This window comes from Equus przewalskii, chromosome 20, assembly GCF_037783145.1.
Source record: "Equus przewalskii isolate Varuska chromosome 20, EquPr2, whole genome shotgun sequence".
Lineage (NCBI taxonomy): Eukaryota > Metazoa > Chordata > Mammalia > Perissodactyla > Equidae > Equus > Equus przewalskii.
Window position 1 is genome coordinate 15,206,026 of NC_091850.1, and position 19,818 is coordinate 15,225,843.

Sequence of the window (19,818 nt, forward strand, 5' to 3'; positions counted from 1 at the left end):
CTGCTCATCAAACCACGCTGAGGCAGGGTCCCACATACCACAACTAGAAGGACCCACAACGAAGAATATTCAACTATGTACTGGGGGGCTTTGGGGAGAAAAAGGAAAAAAATAAAATCTTTAAAAAAAAAAAAAAAAGAGAGATACAAGAACTGGCACAGTCTAAAAAACTAAAATCAGATAACATGACTTCCCTCCAGAGAGGGTTCCTGCTGCATGTGGAATTAAACTAAAATTCTCTACCCTTATGTACAAAAGCCCTACTCAACTGAAACCCTTTCTTACCCCTCTAACCTGGTCTAATACTACTTTTTACCCACACTGCCCTAATTTTTATCCCTTAAACACTACAAGCTTGCTCCCACCTTAAGGCCTTTGCACTAACTCTTCCCTTCTTCCTCCCAGTCTTAACAAAGCTCACTCCTTATTAAGGAGGTCCCAGATTAAATGTCACTTCACTAGAAAAACCTCTCCTTTCCCAAACCAAAGAAGTCACCAAGTCACCTCCTGTCTAAATTCTCTGCAGAATACTATTTTTCCTTTTATGTTCTGAATGTCCCCTATAGAATAGAAACTCAATGAGAGTAGGGACCTTCTCTATCTTGTTCACCTACGTATTCTGAGGGCCAATAACAGCTAGACTCACAGAGCCACTCAACTATATGTTAAATGAAGAACGAACAACATATACAAAAAAATTACCAGGAATGAATCACAACTAGATAAATAAGATTATATACTAGATCAATTTTATGTAGCTTGAGAAGTATAGTGTTTAGATAAGCCACATGGTGAAGATTTAGTGATAAGAAAAAATTAAGAAAATTCTGTTTCTAATTAGTTCATACTTGTTTTCAATAGTGGAGTTAACATTCCTAATTGTATGTGACCCAGGCTAACAATTAGTCTGCCTTCCCTAACCACAATGAAACTTCTGAATAGACAAAGTAGCTAAAAGACAAGGAGCGCTATCCTGGGGTTAGTTTAAATGTCACACATGAATAATCAAGTATTACTTAAAACAGACCATCAAGTAAAATATACCGGTAAAACATCCTTTCCAAAAGCTTAACAGCTTTTTAGCGATATTATGATGCACTTTCAAATAAGCAATTAAGTTCAGCCATCATTTCTAAGGGAAACTGTTCAAATTTCTATAAGGAATAAAAGGACATAAATTTATCAAAAGTTTTAAAAGACCACAAGATGAGACACAGGAATAAGCAGGTGGAGGAGAGAAAAAGGGAGAGAATTAGGGGAGGGGAAAATTATGAACAAAAACCTCACAAAATGTAAGGATTAAAAATAATTGGACCTGTCAAGTGTGATCTCTATAGAAAACAAGGTATACTGATAAAACCTCATGAGAGCACCTTGATGCTAAAATGGTACTTACAGAAACCTCGTTTGTATTAAAATTACAAGAAACTTACAAAATCCTCAGCTTCAAACTGTTTGCGTTCTCTCTTGTCTTCCTTCCTCCCCATTTCATTGTCAGGTATGTTGTTTTCATGTAGTCCTTGGCTTTTTCCAGAATGGAAAATACTGCTACGAGAACGGGAATTTCCACCATGGTATCCCCCTCGATGATTTACGTTTTCAGTACCATTTCTTCCGTGCGTACGCCATCCATTTTTTTCTTTCCTTCCGAAGTTACCTTTATTTGATAATGGTAAAGTTTTATAAATTCAAAGAAGATGGTTAAGCTTAAGACTGAATCACAAAGCATTCTTAAAAGAACATGAAGAAAATTATCCTTAAACTCTATCATTCCTTAGCAAATTTTACCTCCATTAGGACGTCCAATACCAGAATCAAAGCCATCTGAAGAGTTGTGTCGTCGACGATTCACATCATAACGATTTTCCGTCCATGAAAAGTTTTCAGAATGCTTCTCAAAATTCAATGACGACTGAAACAAATTATAAGAATATAGGTAAACATACATACAAAACCTGAATATAACTTTTTAAACTAATAATAGTCTGGCTTAGTTAAGAAGAACATTTTGTAGCTATTTTCAATGTTTGGTAACTGGTAACATAAGATGGTTTCTATTGTTGGTCCATCTTCTTCCACTTAATGGAAACAAGAGCACCTGAAAGAGCTCAACAACTACATCCACTTAGGCAAAAACCTTAAGGTAAAATGCGACCATAAGGAAAGCAAGACAAAATATAGTGCACTTCTTTTACAACAAAACGTTAACAATTTTTGTCATACACTACTTGATTTAAATAGCTGGAGGTTTTCTTCAACATCAGAAATTATAGCAAAGGAAGCTACAGTTCTATTTTAAGTTCTCTAGATTTATTTCCAAACTTTTTCCCCCAAAAGCAAATGTTTAAAAAATTCATCAAAGAATGTATAAAAACTATTTGAAAAAAATGAGAAATGTATTAAAAAACATACAAGTCACAACTATTTATAAAAGTTACTGGTTTTCCCCAATATTAATCCATCGATCTGATAAAATCACAAACAAAACTCGCAACTTTTAACATTCTGACAACTTCTCTTGGGTTGCACTTCTATTACAATTCCCTCTAGGACAAAGAGCAGATTTGCAATTGCCATTGCAATTGCAATGAAAACCCACTGCACATACCCCTAGCATCCCACTAGGCCCTTCCACATTGCCCCTGTGAAACTTGCTGGTGTCAGTTCACCTACTGCCCCCTGCCTCAGCTTCATGCTGCTTGCTGTGCTGTCAAAGATAAAGTCCTTGATCATCTCGTGTCTTCTGCCAGCATTCATGAAACGGTAACAGGCTAGCGTGCTAAGCTTGCAAGTAGGGTAAAATCCCAAACCCTTTACAGACCCTAGCAGTTTTGGTAATGAGGATGTAATACTGACAGAGCTAAAATTTTCTGGAAAAAGAAAGACATGGGTAGATTAGGGCACATGAGAAGACTCTCCAAAATTTGGCAGTAACTCCTCTCATCCAAGTGATGGGTGGAAGTAACAGCCCCTCACTGTTTAGTGGCCAGCTGGCAAGAGGCAGGATTGAAACAAGGTGTACAAATGGTGCTTTGGTTGTTTTTAACTCTCCTCTGAGTAGGAAAAGGAAGAGATGTTTTATCATGACGATGAGGTCTGAGATGAAAAGCAATATGGCTGTGACTGCAGAGTCAAGGGGTCTCCAAAGCTGAAATAACTAGTGTCAGCAATGAGGACATAGAGTTTGGAAGAAGAGAAAACATGAGAAGTAAACTTGTTAAGGCTGAGCTACTGCTGCCTCCTGGAAACAAAGTAAATGAAGAGCCTAGCTTCCTGGAATGGAAGTGTTCTGTGCCCTCTGTACTCCCTGATCCCTTTCTTCCCCACTACACTGATCTTAGCTGCTTTCACAAGAAAGTCAAGTATGCCGAACTTAAGGACAAACTTAAGACAAACTTTTATAGCTCTGCTGAACACAGGCACTCAAGTCACCATCCTACCCACTCCCACAGGGAGGAGATAGTACTAACCAGAGGGTGGCTAAAGTACTGGTATTGAGGAGTGTGGTGCACGGCGGCAGGAAAAGCACCAGCCTAGTACTTGCTGGACCCAGGAGGCACACGGGGAGGAAGCAACACCAACCCTGGGTTGAGGAGCTAGAAGAGAAACAAAAAGCCTCCAAGACACCCATGCCATCCCCAAAGGTAGTCTTCTCCTCCACCGTGTACTTTCCCACATTCCCAGCTGAAGGAATCATTTAATCTCCCGAAAGCTTAGATTATAGCCCTGACACGCATGTACTAAACTCCTTAGCCTGTGTCCTCATAGTGAGAAAAGGAGCCCTAAGTGCCCCAATTTAACTAATGGAGTTTAAAGAAAATTCAGCAGTAGGAAAAGGAAATTAAAGTCATCTTGCAGGTGGAGCCTTTAGGCCAATTCAATATACTATTCTTGTATTTTACAGTTGGTACTGTTATATTCCTGTAATGGAAATGCTCAAGGTTCTGCCTGATTCCCAACCTCTTCTAAGCAGTCTAGCAAAAAGAGTACAGGCTCCTAGAAGGAAAGAAAAGAAAATCAGAGATGTAGTTGAAGACTTGACAGCTACTAGAGTATTCAGAGAGGCTATTTCCCAGTACAGCAGCGCCATCTGCCTGACACATACACCAAGTACACTCCTTTTTTAAAGGGAATGTGGCTCTGGCCCTACCGCTGAGCTCTTATTCAAAGAGAACAATCAAACTAAAAACAAACCAGTAAGGGCCGACCAGGGCTCTTGATCAAGTGGAAATGGTGTGTTCAAAGGTGCAGCCAGCCTGGTCCTAGGGACATTTCAGTTCTGCATGAAGAAGTAGCAACTACCCTTTAGGGTAAACCTTATTCTCTTTCCTGCCACCTGTAACAAGCTACTGGTTCATTAAGGCTCTCAAATCACAGAAGTTCCCCTAAATACCTGGAATTGGTTCACTGATAGTTCAACGAAGTTAAAAGATGATGGTGTCCACTGGGTGGCAGCAGCCATCCAGCGCCAAGAACTGAAAAACCAAACGGGTATGTGCCAGTCAGCACAATGGGCTAAAATTAAAGCTGTGACCCTTGCCTTAAATAATATTAAGGACTACACATTTTCTATTTTTCTGACCTTGGGCTGTTGTCAATGGCCTAATCATCTAGTCTGTCACCGAAAAAACTACAGACTAGCAGATTAAAGACACCTCTTTGGGGGTAACAAACTGTGGAAAACTGCAGCTGCTGCTGAGACAAATCGAGTCACTCATATAGATACTCACAGTAAGGATGCTGTCTGATGAGAGTGAATGGCATTGACAATGGCCAATATTAGAATGTTGATCAAGCCTCTAACATGCTACTCAGATCCATCATCACACCAGACATGGAATATATCCACTATCATAGACTGGTCACAAAACAAAGGAGTTTATCTTTTGATGCAGAAGCCACCACTGCATGCCAACTTGTGACTCCTGCAAAGTTGGTCCATTTGTCTCACTGAGGAGCAGACCACATTACACAAGGGGAACTACATCAAACCTTTGATCACTTCTTGGATCTATCAATGGTGTCTCATCACTGTTGAAACTTTCAGTTTATGGTGTTACTGTTGCAGTCTGGTCGGCTAACTCTGGTCACATTATTTTGACTCTTAAATTAATCCACATCTTGTTTTTGGTGTTCCAGACCACTAAGAGTCCAATAACACAACGTCTTTTGTCAAAAAGGTCACCCCGCAGTGGGCCGATACTCAAAGTATTCAATGGACATTCTATACTCCCTACTATCCACAGGCATCCAGTACTGTCAAGCATTCAAACAGTCTCCTCAAAATTCAACTCAGAACAATCTACAACTCCATGTCCCTCATCTCTTCACACACCATAGAAAGAGAGTTTGGTTAATGAACGCAGGATAGCCAAAAGATGATCATCTCCTCTTAGCCACTTTCCGGTTAGTAATCAGGATGAAAGAAGTGAAGTTATTAGAGAGACCTCTTTTAAAAATTCAGGATTCTGCCCTGATTATCCCTGGAGATGATGTTTCTTTCCTTCCCCTATGAGCAACTACAAGCCAGGCCACTCCTCAGGGTGATGGCCTAGACAAAAAGGAACCTAGGGAATTCAAACAATCTTGTTTGGCCAACTGGAATCTCTCATTGGACTGACATGGCCCTAGATCTGTAGTCAATGACCATTTGCTTGAGAATACTTTTCACCGAGTCCCCACTACAGTGCCCCTACAACATGAGGGTTATTACAGGTCTCTGCAAATTATGTAAAAATATCCTTGTCCCACTCATATCCAACTCCTCCAGATAAAAAGATCTGGGTGCAAGTAGGGATTTTTCTTTAAGTGATGTCAGAGCTACTGGAATGGGGGACACTGATTTTATGGCTGTAGAGGGAAAGCAAAAACATCAGTACCCGAAGAGAGAACATCTTTGACCCACAGAAGGTGCAGGGAGGAAGGAGAACAATTAATGCTCTCTGTATTCCACAGAACAAGCACCAGAGCCTGAATCAAACAGCGGCTGGGGATAATACCCTGACCAACTCCTAGATTTGTCATCCCCATCAATATGCTTTGAAATCAGAAAAAAATGCATGTGGCCATGGACAGTCCTAAACTACTCTGCTGTGCCTGATATCAACAGCATCTCCTAAAAGTAAATGTGTAAAAAACACTCAAACAGGCACAACCTTGTTTTAGTCTGACTGACAAAAACTCATTTGATTCTCCTAACACCTGGGTGGTCTTAGGTTATACCATGTGTGGCAACAGAGGTTGCAACTAATGGTGACACTGTTCACGTTTCTTAACCAAACTAATATAATAGCAATCCACATCAACTTTAATAACAAACCCCAAACTGTAGTGATCTGTGCCCTTTCAGGTGATGTTTGCATGTAGGGGAAAATAAGCCACAGAATGTCTTCTATTGAGGATGAGGTCTGCTTTTTGGCCCATCTATTCCCCCCTATAATTATAGGTAATGACACCAAGTATCAGGTCAGTTTAAACTCCCTTAAGTAGCTTTTTGTGGATAACAAAGTGCCTTAGACCACATATTGGCAGGCTAAAAAGAATCATCTACTGGATCCCCCCAGGACTTATTCACAGTTGGCTGAATCCTGGCCTCATCCTGCTGCTTGGGATGTTGACAGTAGCCTTAATTAAATGTTGTATAAGGCAAATTAAATGGATTTGGTTCTAGCCTCTGTTAGTCAAATGAATCAGAGTGGCTGACAGAGTGGTACAATCGTGAAAATTCAAGTTCAGCCGAGAACATGTAGGGCTGACAGGCAGATTGTTGGGACAAGTAATCTACCAAGGGCCCTGAGCATCCCAGCATATTCTTAGTTGTACGCCAAGAATGCAGGGCCTTGACTGCTCTATATATGGCCCATTTCTCAGAGTTATGTTTGCAGAGACCAACATTGAGGGATAGGTAATATCCTTCTCCAAGACAAAGAGTAGGCTTATGATAAATGTGATACATTACCCACCCAGTCCAAGGACAGCATCCACCTGGGCCCCTCCATGTCAGCTCTCAAAGGTTTTAGTACCAACATCATGCTTATGCTGCTTGCTGTGCCATGAGTAATAAAGTTCTTTGTCTCTGACCCAGGAATCTACTGGCATCCATGAAAGAGTAACAGGCTAGCCTGTTAGCCTGCAAGTAGGGTAAAATCCCAGACCCTTCACAGAGTCTGACATATAGTCAGCACAGTAAAATACGAGTAAGAAACACAAGTGACAGGATTGAAGAGGTAGAAAGAAAACTGATAGTATTTGTGAACAAATGATTGTCCATATTAAAAAATCTAAAAGACACTACAGAATAAGAATTAATCAAAGTTGCTAAATACAATACTAACATAAGATACAATATATCTGCAACAAAGACTTAATAAGAAATCTTTTAAAATAGCATTTAAAACAGCAACAAGTACTACAAGGTACTTGATACATTTAGTGAAATACATGCAAGACTAGAAAAAAATTAACTTTAAAGACATTAAAAATGACATATATATGTACGTACATATAGACATACATATACATACACACACATACACATATGTATGGACGCATGTATGTATTTCCTAAGCCAATAGAAAAGAAAAGTAACCCAAAAGAAATAATAAACAAAGGATGTGAACAGGCAATTCACAGAAATGTAACCCAATGTCCAAGAAACAGTGAAAATGCACTTTGTAACAAAGACTGGCAAAAAATGTTAACTACCATAATCTGACAATGTCTTGCCAAGAGTACAAAGTACAGAGACTAGTTATACACAGCATACAGGAGTGTAAATCAGTACACCACATGGAAAAGGAGTTTGGCAATATCTAATCAATGCCCAGCAATTTTTCTTCTAACTATAGGTTAGAGCCTTGCTATTCAAAGTGTGGTCCATCCACAGACAAGCAGAATCAACACCACTTTGAAGACTGTTAGAACTAGGGCCCTATCCAAGACCTACTGAAATCAGTATTTGCATTTTAACAAAATCCCCAGCTTATTTTACCTATTCAAGTTTGAGGAGCAGTGGCCTAAAAAGTTCCTATCCACTCCTATCCCTGTTTTGGGTGGTTAGTAAGTGTTCATTTAATTATTCCCTATACTTCTTTGTATGTTGAAATATTTCATTAAAACTTTTCATATGGTTTTTAAAAAAAACTTACCGGAGGAAAATATTTGCAACAGATATGGCAAACAAATGCTTCAACATGAAAAGAGCTATTACAGATTACATGAACAAGAAGTTCTTAGAAATAGTTCCTAACACAAAAACATGCTCAACCATAATTAAACGATGCAAATCAAAAGACTGAAGTAGTATTTTTCATCCAAATTCATGAAGACTTAAAAACGTAAAAATATCCAGTTGCCAAAATTGAAAAAACTGGCCTCTTCATAAAATTCTGATGGGATTATAAATTGGTACAGCCTTTGTGGAGGGAAAGCAATTAGGCTATATCAAAATGTAGAAAGCTTTTAATCCACTGATTCTACTGCTAAGAATTTACCCTACGAATATATTCAAGAGATGCCCAGATAGTCCTGCAGCCTAGTCCATTAACAGGTAACTAATTAAATAATCCATGTAGATCTACTCAATAAAAGATTATATAGGCACTGAAAAGAGTCAGATTCCCATGTACCAACTACAGAAAGATACTGGAGATGCCATCCTTGAAGGGGAAAAAAAGGCAATTTCATGTGTTTATCCAAACCAGGATAAAAATATATTCCGGTGTATGCATAAAAGCATCCTGATATTTCACTTCTGAAAATTAGTCTACTACCTAATAATCAAGAAAAGAAAGTTATTAAACTGATAAATTTTAAAGTCTGGCACACCAAGGTTCCTATCCTAGCTTTAGCACTTTGGGGCGGTGACTTCTCTCTCTCAAGCTCAGCTCCCTCATCTGAAAATGGGGGAAAAAAATCAGAGTATTTACTTCTTACAACTTTTATTAGCCACCATACAAAGCATTTTACACAATGATTAGTATGTAGTAATGACTCAAGAAACTAAGATACTACAATGAGCAAGGAAGAAAACATCTCTCTCCCTTTTACACCTTTTAAATCTTTTTCTGGATTCCTTTAAAAAACAGTTTATCAATTTTCTCTCTCTGATGCCCAGAATATCTGAATCAGTAGTTAACACAAAACTCTACATAGTAAACAAGAAGTTTCAATGAACTTGTCTACCAGTCTGCCTGAATTTTCTAATCCTCTCTGAGCCTAAAGTTTAAATAGCACATATTTTCAGTGCAAACTGACACTGCTTACATCACTGAAGAAAAGTTTTGGTACAGTATTATCATTTTTTAAATGTTGCCATAAAAGAATCAATAAAACAATACTGTTTTAGAAAGAGAAATAAGTAAAGAATATCAAATAGGAATATGATAATGTATTGACTATAGTTCAATCTCATCAAAACATGCTATTTTTGTTTGTTTAAAAAGAATAAAAATTCCCCTACTTTCTGCCTCTTAGACTCATCTTACTCTTTTAAAACCACATCCCAGGGACATTCCTTCTTCAAAGGATTACTACTATAAAAGGACACCTCAGCCTGATTACAGGGACCATTTTATCATCCTTCCTAGGGTATGACGATAAGAAGGAAAAGGATCTTAAACAAAGGGGTATCTAAAAAGGTATCTAAATTTTTCACTATCTACAACCATTTCAGTTGAGTATTCCTTCAAAAATAAAAATGCTACTTTTCAAACTGCAGTCAGAACCTATTAAAGGATGATGAAATCAGTAGCAATTTGCATTTTTTTAAAAGAATAAAAATGAACAGAAGACAAGAGAAAACATTAGTGCGCCACAGGTATATGACTTTTTTTTTTTTTTTAAGAATGGCACCTGAGCTAATATCTGTTACCAATCTTTCCTGCTGCTGCTTCTTCTCCCCAAAGCCCCCCAGTACACAGTTGCACGTTCTGGTTGTAGATCCTTCTGATTGTGCTATGTGGGAATGCCACCTCAGTGTAGTTTGATGAGGGGTGCCACGTCCCTGCCCAGGATCCGAACCAATGAAACCCTGGGCCACAGAAGTGGAGCACACGACCTCAACCACTCAGTCACCGGGCCAGCCCCTGACTTTTGTTTTAATTATATCTATGTGGATACAAAAACATTAAAATTTACTTCTTACTGGGTCCCAATCAACAGTTCAAAAGACAATGTCCTATGTTACAGACATAAAATCAACCACATGCAGTTTAAAATTTCACCACATGATGGGGCTAAAATTCTACACACCTCAGAAAACTACTTATGTGAAGTTCTGAAAATATTTTTACCCTTAATTCAAGTCTTCACATCACCTCTTCAAAAACCAAATAAACAAAAAACTCTGATTAAGTTGAAATAGAGACCCCAATAGTAATTAATTTACTCAGTTCCTGAGTGAGTACTCAGTAATTAATTTTGAACTCAGTAGTTCCATTTACTCAGGATAAAATTAAAAGGGCTCTGGCAGAAAGAAGGAGGTTAATTATAAAGAAGAATCCACAAATAGTGATTTTTGAGAGATGAAAGGATAAGACAGAAGGTATAAGAAAAGAAGTCATTACTAAAAGGTGTGTGTGTGTGTGTTTCTCAAAACCACTTTGGGTAAGGTTTAAGGAAACAGTTTCAAATACTACTAGTTAAGAGTTTAAAATGATACCATTTTCTGGACATAATTTAGAATAAATTAGAATAACTGAGAATTTAGAATAGGCAATCCCAATTCTCAAAATCACCATCATCATTCAGGAGGGCTTATATCCAGATCAAGAGTCAGGTTCTAGAAAGCAGTAAGGATTTCACCCCACCTAACAACAGTCGATCTTAATCAACTCAGATTAACATCTAGATGAAGACAAAAAGTTATTCTCAAGTTTTCTAATGTTTTATAACTAACTTTCCAGGTGCTGGTAACTTTTACGGATCTGCTTAAAAATGAAAATAAGTCTTACACTTATTTCAGAGAAAATGAGCAAAAGAGAAAAAGGAAATAAAGGGGAAAGCAGAAAACACACAATATATTCTGAAGTAAGCCTAGGAAAAAAACGAACCCACTAAAAAAAACAAGGAAGCAAATTCCAGAGACCTACATTTAAGAGGAACAGGGGGAAACAGAGAGTCTATAAGAAGTGATCTCAGTAGCTTAATCCGTAGAAGTCATTCCCTAACAACTTCGAATCCATTTTAGAGTCTATGAAATGAAATGTTTAACCATTTTACAGAATCTCAAAATGAGTCGTACGGGAAGAGTACAGAATAGGAAACGCATCCTGGATTCTAGTCTAGGCTCACACTAATTACGTGAAAACAGGCAAGCCAATTAACCTTCCAGAGAATCCATCTATATAAAATAAGGTCAGTTTATATGATCATTAAGATCCATCTTTAAACATTAAAATTCTATTAGATAATATAATTATCTACCATAATTATCTAATAGAATTTTGTCACTCCAATGCACCTTTTTCAATATATTGGGAGCCAAATTTACTATGATCTGACAAGTCCTTATTGGGGAACAACTTTCAGAATTTAAAATTGTTCCCAGAAGAGCTGTTTTTAATAACTGTTTTATAAGTACTGCCTGTACCCAAAATGAATGCCTTAGCATGGTAGAGCTTGATTAATAGGCAAGCAGATGATCAAGGCCCTCTCTTGATTCCTTTGCACTATGGGGAAAAAAACAAAGTGGAAGACAGCTATTAAGCCAGGTGGATTGATTCTATACAATTCCAAGATCCCTCTTAGCACATCTTTTAAGTCGATGACAATTTCAATGCCTAGTAAATCTTACACAAACTATTCTGTCTTGGTTTTTAAGTAAAATAAACATTTCTTAGATTAGTAAGTCGTGATATGTAACAATGTTGCAACATTCTCATCACTACTGAAAGTTTAGTAACATGCCATTCAGTCTTATTTATTTGGAAAAGAAATCCTCCAGTTATATGGAAAGACTTCAGAAACTACCGATTTTTTTTAACAATTATATACAGTAAAGTAAGTTATCAGAAGAATAGTATAGAAAAAGGTAAGATGCAAAAATAATGTTCAACGTATCTAACTAGTTTGAATTAAAATGTGTGGAACTTCGATTAATACAGAAGACAACTCTGAGGTAAATGGTTTAGTATGCTGACAGTATATTGAAAACAGACTTTTTAAACAATAAAAACCAACAGATTAAATATGAAATAACTTGGTAATACAAAAGCTTTCTTTGCAAAAGTATTAAGGCTTCACACTTCAACTACATTTGTGCAGAACATGAACAAAAAGAAAGGCAGGCAGACAAAAAGGAGAGAGAGAATGCAAGAAAGGGTACCTTTGTTGATGATGGTGGAGTAGGAAAATTAAGCCAGGCTGGAGCAAAGTCATGCTGCGCCATTTAGGTCCAGTCTCTCCAACTCAGTGAAACAAGGCTTCAACACCTCATGGCAAGTCCCTGTCGTATAAAAATGGAAGGAATTAGACCTGTAGCTCCTGGCCAAAATTATCCTAAGCCATATCTCCTTTAAATTACAATGATCTTACTCTAAGATTCCACTTACAATGAAATTCTAGAAAAGGTAAAAATATGAAGATAGAAGGGCCAGCTCAGTGGCATAGTGGTTAAGTTCATGCACTCCACTTTGGTGGCCCAGGGTTCATGGGTTCAGATCCCGGGTGAGAACCTATAGGTCATTCATCAAACCATGCTGTGGCAGTGGAGTCCCACATACAACATAGAGGAAGAATGGCAAAAGATGTTTAGCTCAGGGACAATCTTTCAAGCAAAAAGAGGAAGATTAGGGGCCAGCCCTGTGGCCGAGTGGTTAAGTTTGCACACTCTACTTTGGTGGCCCAGGGTTTCGCCGGTTTGGATCCTGGGTGTGGGCATGGCACCACTCATCAAGCCATGCTGAGGTGGTGTCCCACATAGCAGAAGTAAAAGGACCCACAACTAGAATATACAACTATGTACTGGGGGGCTTTGGGGAGAAGGGAAAAAAAAAAAAGACTGGCAACAGATGTCAGCTCGGGGCCAATATTCCTAACAAAAAAACCATAGAAAGCTAGACCAGTGGAGTAGGGGTGGAGGGTCTGGAGAGCAGCAGAATAAATGTGAAGGGGGAAATTTTCAAGGTAATAAGGTATCATCTTGGCTGTGGTGATGGTTATATAAAATGTACACATTTGTTAAAACTCATCAAATTGTATGCTTAAAACTGGCTAATTTTATTGTAAATAAACTATATCTCAATAAAGCTTATTTTAAAAATACAATGGTCTTACCACAAACAGACCAGACATCAAGTGTCTTCTGATATGACACGAAGGGATGTACACAGCACCATCTATGATGTATTCTTGCCCCCACCCCATACGGAATCTGAAATCTAACTACTAATTTACAGGAAATTCAACATAAAGGAAAAAGTTAAAGGACATCGGAGGGACGTAATCCACCAAATACAGATCACAGCATATTCTAAAGGTCAAACAATCTGGTTTCTTCAACAAATAAATGGCTTTCAATAGGAAGGACAATCATATATAATGTGTAGACTTTATACAGATCTTACTCAAAGCAACCAACCTTTAAAAAACAAAAATATAAAACAATCAAAAATTTGAACATGAATTGATATTAAATCACATTAAGAAATTATTAATCATTTTAGATGTGATAATGGTTCGTGTGATGATGGTATATAAACGAAAGACATAGTGAAGTCTTTATGATTAAACAGATACATATGGAATTTGCTTTAAAATAAACCAGGGAATGCTGAATAAGTATACAGTTGAAAGAAAGCTGTCCACGTGTTTATAAATGTTGGTACAAGGAGGTGTATAAATACTCTTCTCTCTACTTACACGTATGTTTGAAAATTTCCATAATTGAAAGGGTTTCTACTTTGTTTTTAATTACAATCATCACAATGAGCATCTCAAACATTTTAGAAACTGCTGCTCTTCTGCATTCTAAATTTAACTTTTTTTGGGAGCCTCTCTCAATTGCATCAAAAAAGTTTCAAGTTGGGGCTGGCCCCGTGGCCGAGTGGTTAAGTTCGCGCGCTCGGCTGCAGGCAGCCCAGTGTTTCGTTGGTTCGAATCCTGGGCGCGGACGTGGCACTGCTCGTCGGACCACGCTGGGGCAGCGTCCCACATGCCGCAACTGGAAGGACCCACAGCGAAGAATATACAACTATGTACTGGGGGGCTTTGGGGAGAAAAAGGAAAAAAATAAAAATCTTAAAAAAAAAAAAAAAAAAAAAAAAGTTTCAAGTTGCCAGCTGAATCTAAACATAGCAAATTCACAGTTTCTTCAAATAAGGCAAGAAGCCAACTGGGGAATGGTACTCATTTGAATATAGAGCTTAGACTATTAGTCAATGAAAAAAATCAAATTTTCTGAACATCAAAATGTCTAAGTTTAAATGACAAATGTTTTATATTCACAACTGCATAATAATCTCCAAAGTGAAATCTTAAAGAACAAAATTATCAACACCATTGTTAATCTCCCTTTTTCAAATTCTTCTTTCAAACGTAAGTGCTATGGTAGAATTTTTTAAAGCCACACAAATTTCTTAAAATATTTACCAAAAGAAAAAGTCTCAAGATATTACAGAATTATTCTACTTCTACTATCGCAAACTGCACTGGTCTATTAAAAGAAAGGTTAAGAGTGGACAGATACAAGGGCCAGCCCCCATGGCCGAGTGGTTAAGTTAACGCGCTCCGCTTCGGCAGCCCAGGGTTTCGCCGGTTCGAATCCTGGGTGCGGACATGGCAATGCTCATCAGGCCATACTGAGGTGGCATCCCACATGCTACAACTGGAAGGACCCACAACTAAAAATGCACAACTATGTAATAGGGGGCTTTGGGGAGAAAAAGGAAAAATGAAATCTTTTTTTTAAAAAAAAAAGAGTGGATACAAGAAATAGATGTAACTGGTTAATTCACTATCGCAATAAAAATGTTTAAATGTTAAATGCTCATATGAGACAGGGTAGAAAACCTGAAAAGCCTGAGACAAATTCCAACAAAACACTTATGAAACAAATGCAAGATTTTAAGAGCATACTTAATCAAAATGAACTACATAAAAATTCAGGCATTCTGAGCTCTAATTCTACTACCATCTTAGATTACATTTTGAAGTCTTCTGACATAAAAACGAAAACTGAAGTGTTTTAGGATGTATAAAGGATTTTAATTACGTATTTTGATATGAAGCTAAATAGAGAACTGTTCTGTGATGTTTGTGATCTGATGTTACTTTCCCAACAACTTTTTGTTGTAAACTCTTAAAATTATAGTTCCAATACCTCAGTAGGAAAGAAAAATTACTTTTACAGCTTATTTTATATACCAAATAAAATTTCACAAGAAACTACAAAGGACCTAAATAAAATAACCAATAACTTAAAGCTTACCATTTTAAACCGAGGCCCATCCAAAACAATGGTTAAGTGAGAAGTTATATACTAAAAACTACCCCTGGGAGGTAAACCACTAAAATTACCTACTCATTTCTACAATGTCTTTATGCATTTTAGTTTAAATCTACTTCTTAAAGAATAAAGTATGACTAGCTAATGGCAGAAGTTTTCATGTTCTGAAAAAAAGATAAAGAGCAAATAGTAGTTAATATTATGGCATTTACCCAAGTGTATGAAGGGATCAGGATATGCCACTTTGACATGGATAATTCTGAGCTGAAAGCATCTGAGTTCCTGAAATCCCTTTTTTTACCTAAAAGCAGAGCCTCCCCAAAGAACTTATAAATCCCCTCCCCTGGAGCAACTCTAATCTTCTCTAACTGGGAGACCAAAAAAAAACCTGGCACCACCCCTGGACGTTGCCACAAACTATCAATTCTCACATCAATTCTCCTGAGGGCCCATTTATCTATCTTTCCAAAGAGTTATTCTCTTTTCCATCAAGTGTTCTTTCCCCTCCTCTTTCCCCTATAAAGTTAGGTACAGAGATCTCAAATTCTAACCATCTACTTCAGTTACTCATCTCTGGATACTCCCACACATGAGTACATGCTAATAAACTTGTTTTCTCTTGTTAATCGGTCTTTCGTCAGTTTGATTTATAAGGCCGTAGTCAGAGCCCTGGGAGTGCAGAAGGGAAAAAAATTTTACTCCCCTACATGTGTAAAGGCAAATTAAATTTTCAAAAGCTCCACCCTATTCACTTTCTTTTACCTGTGCTTTGTGCCATCTGAATTCATTCCATCTTTTTTTTTTTTTTTTTTTTTAACTGTATAAAAAGATTTATTGAAATTTATCAATGACAAACAGACATAAAACTCAAAGTTTGGCTCTTCTGAGGGGGAGGAGAAAATCCGGGCAGATGCTCTTCTGTACAGATGGAACACGGGCTAGGGAGACACACGCTACTTGTAAAGCAATCCAGAAGAGGGACATGAAAGCACACCTGTGCATTCACTAGGAATTTGCGGTCACTTCAGATTTCCACTAGGTAAGAAAATACAATTTTGCGTTAGTTTTTCCGTGCTCCGCTGTATGAAAAAAAACCCAGCAGACATGCAGCAATGTCTCCCGCGCTCAGCCTTGTAAAAATGGTCTAAGCACAGAAGCACACGTGGAAGATTTCTCTCGTCATTTTGTAAAACAAAGCGTTCTAATAGTTTACAGAACAAGACAGGACAGTTTTTTTTTTTTGAATCTTTTAAAGAGGTTGAAGTTTGAGGGTTTACTTCTTTTGTTTTAATTATTATTACCAAATCTACTTTACTCCTAACTCATAAGCCTGCTGTTCTCGGCTCTCTGGCTCACAGCTCTTAAGAGTGACATCAGAGTCCTCTTTGTAGAGTGAAGCCCACCACCAGCTGTGAAGAGAGAAAGGGAAGGGAGACCGGGACTGTGCCCATCCAGTGCCAAAACACGCCTTTAGGTTGCTATTTACAAACCAGGGCATCAGGTGCCTCGAACAGGCCCAAGAAATGCAGAAACCACGGCAAGCAGAACAAGAGGTAAGATGTGGCTGGTGCTCAGCCCCTCCTGGGCTCTGAGAAACCAAACTGTGGCCAGCCATGGCCTTGCAACCAACTAAGAGACTCATGAAACACCAGGAAACGTAAGAGGCCTCCAAACCGTCCTCTCTGAGAGTAAGGAGCAAATGCTCACTTGGTGTGTACTCAGCTATCGCATTTACAGGGGCAGAACCAGACACAAAGAAAAAGTAGGGGAAAAAAAAATAAAGAGTGGCAGTAAAAATAGTATTTTATTCCACCCCCTCCCGCCCTCCCTCCCCCCACAACCCCCAGTACACTTTTCCCCTCTCGTTCCCACAGCAACGTTACAATCAGAAAAAAATAAGTTTCGGGGGGCGGGATGGGGAGGGGGGTATGGGTAAAAACAGTCAAATCACAATAGGAATTTTTCAAAATAGGTTATTCCACTTAGTCATCATCTTCTCCCTCATCTTCAGGTTCTCGTTTTCGCTTCTGACCCCTTTCTTCTTCACCAAGATCTTCTTCATCTTCCTCATCATCTACTTCCCCGTCATTATAACCTTCTTCATCCTCCTCCTCCTCTCCACTCACATCCTCCTCTTCACCTTCCTCCTCCTCCTCCTCGTCCTCCTCGTCCTCCACTACCTGAGCATCTTCATCATACTCTTCCTCGTCTTCATCCTCCTCGTCGTCGTCCAGGCCCTCCACGTAGCCCTCGGCGTCCGAGTCGGGGGCCTCCTTGTCGTCCCGGTCGTAGCCGTCGAGGTACGTGAGCTGCGGGAGGAGCTTGAACACGTTTTCTCGGTAGTCATTCAGGTTGGTTACCTCACAATTGAAAAGGTCTAAGCTCTTGAGGTTTTCTAACTTTTTCAGTGGCTCTATTGTGCTGAGGTCTTTAATTTTGTTGCCACTTAAATTTAGATGCGTGAGGTTCGGACACTTTTCTGCCAATACTTCCAGGCCCCCTGAGATTCTGTTATCGCTTAGTTCAAGCTTCTTAAGTTTGTTTAACTTTGGTAAGTTTGCGACTGAGGTGAGGCCTACGTTGATTGTACTTAAGAACTCCAGTTCTTCAAATTCATCTGTGAGGCCTTCGATTTTGCCTTCATTCGACCGACAGTTGTCCAGGACGAGCTCTTTCACATCAGAGGGCGTCCTGTTCCGCAGCTCTAAATGAATCCGTTTGTCCATGTCCATCTCTCGCGCTCTCTCTCTGCAGAGGCTCCCGCGCCGGCGGAATTCAATCAATAAACCCCGAACCCACGGCCGCGCGTTTTAGGACTTTGAAGGCTCAACCAGATCCGCTCGGTTCTCCTGAATTCATTCCATCTTACTTTCCCTGTATAAAAATGTTATGAGTTGAATTGCGTCCCCACCCCCACCTGAAATTTCATATGGTGAAATCATAACCCCGTACCTCAGAATGTAATCATATTTGGAGATAAGGTTTTAAAGAAATAATTAACTTAAATGAGGCTATGAAGGTGGGTCCTATTCCAATCATCTATGTGCTCATAAGAGGAGGAAACTTGGACACACTGCGAGACACCAGGGTTGCACAAGCAGAGAAAAGACCATAGGAGGAGGTAGCAAGACAGTGGCCATATGCAAGCCAAGGAGAGAGGTCTCAGGAAAACAATCCTGCCAGCATCTTCATCTTGAACTTCTAGCTTCCAGAACTATGAGAAAATTAATTTCTGTTTAAGCCACCCAGTTTGTGGTATCTTGTTATGGCAGCCCTAGCAAACTAATACAAACAGAAACATCAGAAACACATTAATTAAAAATATTTAGATATTTCTTTTATACATATATCAACTGGTCATACAGGAGATTACTACCAAGGGGAGGGGGCAAATCAGCAACTCTATTAACACCCCAAGGATTCCAGCTTGTCAGGAATCTTCTACCAGATTACCTTATAAGGTCTGAAGGTTCCACGTGGACATAGAGTTAAGATCTTCAGATGCTGCTGGTATGAAAATCCTAATTTCTCATCTCTCACTCAATTTACAACTTGTTCATAAATCCATGCCTGAAATCTGAACCACTGACAATAAAAATTCCCCAGGGGAAAAGTGGTTCTGAAAAAAACCTAATCTAAATTCTGTACTTTTTTTTTTTTTTTTTTCAGGAAGATTAGCCCTGAGATAACTACTGCCAATCCTCCTCTTTTTGCTGAGGAAGACTGGCCCTGAGCTAACATCCATGACCATCTTCCTCTACTTTCTACGTGGGATGCCTATCACAGCATGGCTTTTGCCAAGTGGTGCCATGTCCGCACCCGGGATCCGAACCAGCAAACCTCGAGCCTCAGAGAAGCCGAACATGTGAACTTAACCGCTGCCCCACCGGGCCAGCCCCATAAATTCTGTACATTTTTAAGTGTATGTGCCTGACTTTAAAAAAAAAAAAAAAGATCACTGATTAATAAAAAGTCCAAAATATAGTTCTTCTGAGTGAAAAATAATACACTATGGCAAAACATACACATAAATGGGATTCTCCTTATTTCTTGTAATGTTTCACTTCTGAACCCACCAAATTTGTGCCAAATATTTTCAAAGAAAAACTTAGTCAAAGTGATTTCATCAGAATACACATCGAACTTACTGTCTTTATAAAAGTTTATATTTCAACTAAATAAGCTTTAAAGTCATGAAGCCCATCAAAAATACCCAAAATCAACCAACAGCTAAGAGATTCTAACTAGAGGCAGACACAGATTTTTCTAAAAGATCACAGGCTTGGAGTTCAACAGTCCTGGATTCAAGTCAGCTCAACATGTTACTAGACTGGATGATCCTGGCAAGTCCAAGTCAGATTCTCAGTTTCTTC

At 38.7% G+C, this 19,818-nt stretch overlaps 2 protein-coding genes across 10 annotated transcripts in view; both read right to left on the reverse strand.

Annotated features, from left to right (window-relative positions):
* Positions 1-19,818, reverse strand: part of GPBP1 (GC-rich promoter binding protein 1) — a 96,287-nt gene that overhangs the window by 33,059 nt on the left and 43,410 nt on the right. For 8 of the 9 annotated variants that reach the window (XM_070586875.1, XM_008515887.2, XM_070586873.1 and 5 more), the window contains exons 3-5: positions 12,326-12,445; positions 1,789-1,912; positions 1,434-1,657 (exon numbers count right to left, since the gene is read on the reverse strand). In XM_070586875.1, coding sequence (XP_070442976.1) covers positions 1,434-1,657; positions 1,789-1,912; positions 12,326-12,388 — 411 coding nt within the window. In that variant the 5' untranslated portion in view covers positions 12,389-12,445. Of the gene's footprint in view, positions 1-1,433; positions 1,658-1,788; positions 1,913-12,325; positions 12,446-15,025; positions 15,037-19,818 lie in introns of those variants that run through there. The other variant, XM_008515885.1, reaches the window with a different exon arrangement.
* LOC139077807 (acidic leucine-rich nuclear phosphoprotein 32 family member A) lies at positions 16,654-18,289 on the reverse strand. The gene has a single exon (XM_070586878.1). It carries the CDS (start codon positions 18,175-18,177, stop codon positions 17,428-17,430), a length of 750 nt encoding a protein of 249 aa, XP_070442979.1. The 5' UTR covers positions 18,178-18,289; the 3' UTR covers positions 16,654-17,427.